Source organism: Colletotrichum gloeosporioides, assembly GCF_011800055.1.
Source record: "Colletotrichum gloeosporioides strain Lc1 chromosome Unknown consensus_23, whole genome shotgun sequence".
Taxonomy (NCBI): Eukaryota; Fungi; Ascomycota; class Sordariomycetes; order Glomerellales; family Glomerellaceae; genus Colletotrichum; species Colletotrichum gloeosporioides.
Window position 1 is genome coordinate 79,405 of NW_025544668.1, and position 5,572 is coordinate 84,976.

At 52.9% G+C, this 5,572-nt stretch overlaps 1 protein-coding gene across 1 annotated transcript; it reads right to left on the reverse strand.

The window, feature by feature from the left end:
- Positions 1-338: 338 nt before the first annotated feature.
- GCG54_00007923 (uncharacterized protein) lies at positions 339-821 on the reverse strand (the record flags this gene model as incomplete). Its single annotated transcript, XM_045407897.1, has 1 exon — positions 339-821. The coding sequence occupies one exon, from the start codon at positions 819-821 to the stop codon at positions 339-341; it is 483 nt and encodes a 160-aa protein (XP_045267300.1).
- Between the last annotated feature and the right edge of the window lie 4,751 nt (positions 822-5,572).

Sequence of the window (5,572 nt, forward strand, 5' to 3'; positions counted from 1 at the left end):
ATAAACCACACTGGGTGACAGATTGACGCTAGTTCCGTAGCATTCTCTCCAAGGGCAGCCTCCTCCAACGCTTCCCCGTGAGCCCCTTCGCATTACCGACAACACAGGTTGCCCGATTCTAGGCGACAACATATCCCTACATAGACAGCCCCGCCTCAGACGACCCTCAACGCTGCTGCTCGACCGCCAGCCGCTGCCCAGTACTCCCCCACAAGGACCGGATTGCGATAGCGTGCGGAACCCTCTCTCAGTTGGGAGGGCTTCACGTGGCCCTCCCATTCGACTGTAAAAAGGACTTTGTTGCTCTCAAGTTCGTGGCTGAGAACACGCAGCAAATGCTATTTGTTTCGGTTCTCGCCAAGAACTCGGCGGCAGTCGTGGGACGTGGCGTAGGCAGACCAGATTTCAAAGGCGTCCTCCTGTATCGTGCCCTCAGGCTCCCAAGTCTGCGGCCATTCGCGGCCGTGGGATGGTTCCCATGCGACTCTTAGCTGGAGTCTCGTCGGGTCGTTTGGGTCGACGCGGTGGCCCTTTATACCGGCTATGGACCATTTCCCATCTGCCGGATCCTCTGCGTTTGCCTCGGGAGTTTTGGGGGTGAGGTAGAGCGGGTTGTCGGTATTTTCGGTCTCGTCGGTCGCGATGGTGTCGTTGGTCTCGGGTGCTTGGGTGGCCGGCATAGCGGACGTTTGGGGTTGCATTGATGCAACGGGAGCCTGCGCGAAGAATCTTGAGACACGCAAAACGAACCGGGGCAAAGGTGACATTACCTCGTCAGCGGCGGTCTCGGTCGTCTCGGCGGCGTTCGTGGCAGATGGCATTGTTGCGTCGGCAGAGGAGGGAAAGTCTAATCGGCGGGATTCGAACAAGCGGAAGCTCCAAACGAGTCGTTGTAGCTCTTCAGGGCGTTGGAAGCGTGACGAACAAACGGTGAACTGAAAATGGTGAAGGTGGACGGGAGGAAGGCGCTTCCGGGAAGATGCAGTATGTAAAGTGGGCAAGCACTTTCATTGTCGACCCCCAGACGGTGAGCAACCGTTTGAGCAGATGGGCTGACTGCTGCCTGCCGACAGTCGTGTTCTTGTTGTACCTGCCGATTTCAGTAGTAAATTTCGTCAGGTGCGGTAGGTGAAGTTGGTAACCGTTGCCCCGTTTGTGCACCTCCGTTTGTGCACCTCCGTTTGTGGTCTCGACGGCATTACGTCAGCACAGTGCCAGTGACGCGTCTTTTCGTTGGCGTCGTCCCTGACCATAATCCACGAAGAGGAAGAGACAAAAAATGATGGCATCAAAGCATGACCTCCTGACAACAGACGCAAAAGGTTCAAGCATGACTAGTTGGTGTTTAGGATCATAATTTTGGTGGATCTGCCGGCTGGCAAGGCGTGGTTGTTGGCGTCACCATGGAGCCTTCTTTGTGGAGGCGCTGTTGCAGTCTGCTAAGATCATGAGTAGTCGCAAAGAAATGTATCAAAAGCGCATGGCTTCATTTGTCACAGAATAAACCTGAAAATTGCTAAGAAAAGGCCCTCAAATCCCCAGTCGCGATGCTGCACATCCGCTCGCTGAAACTGCTCCAACGGTTCTGGCGCCAACTCTCGTGCAACCTCCGAGAGAACAATGACCAAGAAAGCTGACGAAATCCACATCCAGCCCACTTGCAGCTAGGTAGAATTGCCCGTCATGATTGATTCAAATTGTCCATCCTCCATCGTCAGTTTTGACGGGGAGCGGTTGTTGCAGTGGACAAGGTGTGCGAAAGTGTAGCGCATCGGTGCACTCGGGGAGGCCTGGTACATCTGCTCCAGAGTGTTTGGTCGTGAAGCCATCAGGTTGTCTTGTTCTATGGTTCGAGCCGATGACGAGAGGTCTTGGCCGTAGAAGGCCTTGGGAAGACTCGGCCTTGGGAGACCGATGGACAAGGCACGAGGTAGCGGTCGTCGAACGATGTTGTCGGGCTGAAGAGGACAGGATGCCTGACGGGTTAAAAGCGGGTGGAGGTTTGTTTTGCAGGTGTGGGCAATGTAAGCAGGCAGGTGAGAAATCCTGTCCATCTCCCACACCCCTCGGAGACTGGCCACCGTCCGCCGCAAACGCCGTTTAATTTTGTCGAATGAAGGACAATCTCCGTGTCAATGGTGTCCATGATCTCTGACGAACCGACGAAAGCTACGGAGCATCTCGGCCGAGAGTCTGTCGTCCCTTTTGGAGGTCGCACCAAATCGAGAAGGTCGAGGCTTCAACGTCGGTCGCGGTTGATGTCGGCCTCTCGAGGGATGCGAATGTCTGTCCTCGTCAACAAGTCAGCCTTTGCTTATCCGTGTGGTCAAGGGCGTCCATCGTGACTTGCCTTGCATCAATGGGTTGCTGCGGTGCGTCGTAAGGAACAGACATGGTGTGTCGACGGCTGAGATGTGTGGTTCGGATGTCATGCCTTCAAAGGCATGTCAAGTTGAGGAAAAAGGCGCTGTCGTGGGCGTTGGGTGCACCGTGTTCACCGGGCCCTGGTGGAGAGGGCCAATCGACAGAGTGGAATCCGTCTGTGGGTAGGTAGCTGAAAATGCGCTATCCACGCCTGTGTAGGTAGCTGAGAGTGCGCTACCCAGAGCCAGCAGACAGGCAGGCTACCTTGTGCAGCCAATCAGCGGCGTGGGATCCAGGTCTAGGTAGCTGGCTTTCGGCTACCCATTGCCCTGTGGGTAGCTGGAAATGCGCTACCCACGGCTGGCTCCCCACATGGGTACATTGGCCCGTGTAAGACGATTGGCTTTTCCAGGCGCGATTCCAGCCACCACAAGAACATGGAGCCAACCCCCCCTTCTCTCCCTGCTGACGGGGCAATGTCCCTGTCTCCAATGCAGGTGCCAATCGCCTTGCCCAGAGCCTCCAAAGCCACTTGTCTTGAGCACACTCCTTTAAACAACTCCGAAGCCTCTTGCAATGTTGGAGATGTGCATCTCTTAATCCAATTAACGGTGTCGAAGAAGAGAAGCAATCACCCTTCAGAAAAGACACACATGGGACGTCATATTTGGTTTTGGCCCTCTTGTTCCCTGCAGGGTGGTTTCTTGCTTCAAATTTCGATGCAGGGCAGTTGCTGAAAAATGGCAGTTGCTGAAGATCGGCAGGGGATCGGCAGGTGGTGAGTTGAATCGGCAGGTACCTTAGTGAAAATCAGCAGCTGTTGAAAATCCAAGGTCGGGTAAGGTAGGCAGGCGCTTCCACAAGACCTCGTCAGAGTGATCAAGCTCCATAGGTCGCGCTTTCGTCAGGCACGCAGGTGGGTCCAGGCACGACCCCATCGTCTTCCATCTTGGTGCCGCATCACGCTCACAACCTACCTACGAGACGTCGAATTGCAGCAGTACAACGCATGAATTTGCCCTGTTGCCCGTTTCGAAAAATTACCCCTGTCCAATTAATTGTGCGTCGACTACCCAATTTTACCAGTCTGTCTCGTTTCCCCACGGTCCAATGCTGAGTGAGGAATTACCAGGCGTAATTCCAGTGCCTTGCCGCAGACGACGGCCGCAGTTGACAATGCCCAAAGGATGAACACGCAAGACGCAACGAACGGAGGAGAGACCTCACTCTGCACTGCAAATTTCTGGCTAAGGTATTATGGAGTAATTTGTAGACTCTGTCGGAATCCTCAGTGATATCTGCCCCTGCACGCTTTCTTCAACCTGGGCCAAGCCCGCTGCCTACCCAATGGTCTCTCTGACCTCCGTGCCCAACGTCGACTAAACTATCGCTGAGCTGCGCCGCAGAGCCGTCCACAAGCCTTCCGCTGTTGAGTTCCAGTACGAATGTGACGCTTCGCCAGCCAAGAGCGCTGTGTTCGTAGGCATCGGTCATCTCAGTGATGTGTTGCAAACGCGGCACGTCCGAGGTTCTGCCGATGAAGCAACCAAAAAGCACGACCCACATATTTCTGGGCGCCCAACCGTAAGGTCAATGAAGACTTCATCCCGAAAGACGCGGTGACAAAAGGGCAGCTAAAGCTGTCCATGTGTATCGTATAAAAGGATAACATGTTGACTGGAGCGTCTGGGGACATCATCCTGGACCAGTGCTCTCAACGCTCCGCTGCACGGCCAGATCATGTTCATTGCGGGTAAGAAACAAAACCCTGGGACATCTGGGGCTTTGTGGGCGTGAGAGACACCGAGATGATCATGATGTCATTCGAGGCTGCTATTTGAGAATTGATGCTTCATAGCACGTCACATGTCATCGGTATTCAGCTCCACTCCCGTTAGCCAAGATAGCATGTGTTGCTCCGATACTTTACATAATGCAGCTCCCGGGTTTTGCGATGCAGTTCGACTGGATTTGATGCCACAGACTGACAAAACATGCAGGTATCCATCCGTCTCTATAAAGCTTCCAGTGATATCACCCAACAATGCCGACTCAAGAGGCCTTTTGTGAAGCATACAGTGCACAGCGCAGCATGCTTCTGCAAAGTGAGCCCAGTCATTGCCGTCTTCAATATCACCTCCGACCATCAGAACTTTGCTTTAAACGCGAGCTTCGAGCTTGCGGTGCTACCTACGTCCGCGAAGCATATTTCCTGGAGATCATTAATTTTGAATCGCATCTGCTTTGTCGCTCAGTCAAACTACGTCCGACTTGCGAGGACCTAAATCAACACATTGATACGAGATGCGCTGCCGTACAGGATACACCCCATGTTTCTCAATGACACTGGAGGCTTTCGTTTCGGCGCCAACAGGCCAGACTAACAAAATTTATCGGAAAATGACCGTACATATGGAAGAAATTGGATCCGCCGTACGAGATGCATTTCGCGCTGGTCACGTATGAAATGGACTGCTGGTGGAAAATATGTATGACGCTGAAGTGTTCCAGGCATGACATTTCCCGAATTGTACCTGAAATCTGACAATGGAAGCATTCGACGGCAGTTCCATGCCCACGTCCTGTCCAGGGCGATCTTGGTCTTCTCTCAATATATCCACAGACACTCCTCTCATCAGTCCTACTACGAATAAGGGATTGCGGCTTTGCATCAAATGAACTGTTTCAATAGAAATTCTTCCAATGAGAAAGCACGCTTTGAAAACGCTTTCCTCGACGTGAGCCGATTCGTTCCGCTTTCTTAGATGTAATACTTTGGATTGATGATATTGCCTTAGATCCCTTGAACCATGACCGAGCTGCTGGCGGTGATTGACATTACTCTGCTCATGCTAGCGATGCTTAGCAGCATGATAACAGTGCTGAGCCGTCCGAGAGGCAACGCCCGGTTCAGGGAGAGGCGGCTTTTCTCAAATTCAAGCTGAAGACACTGAGGACCGGCTCAGACCTCGCCGGGCGAGTGAATGGACCATAAAGCTGGCTTAGGTGTACGTAATTTCATGCAGAGTTCTCCAAACAAGCGGAATTCAATAGAGAGTCATGTATCCGAAGTAGAAGGGCGGTCTTGAAGATGCTCAAGTGAATGACCTCTCTTTCTGCCATCATTTTTCCTTGTTTGCATGATAGGGGGAATGGGGGAACAACGGTAGACACGATGCTCGGCATTGATTCTGATATCTACCTGCCG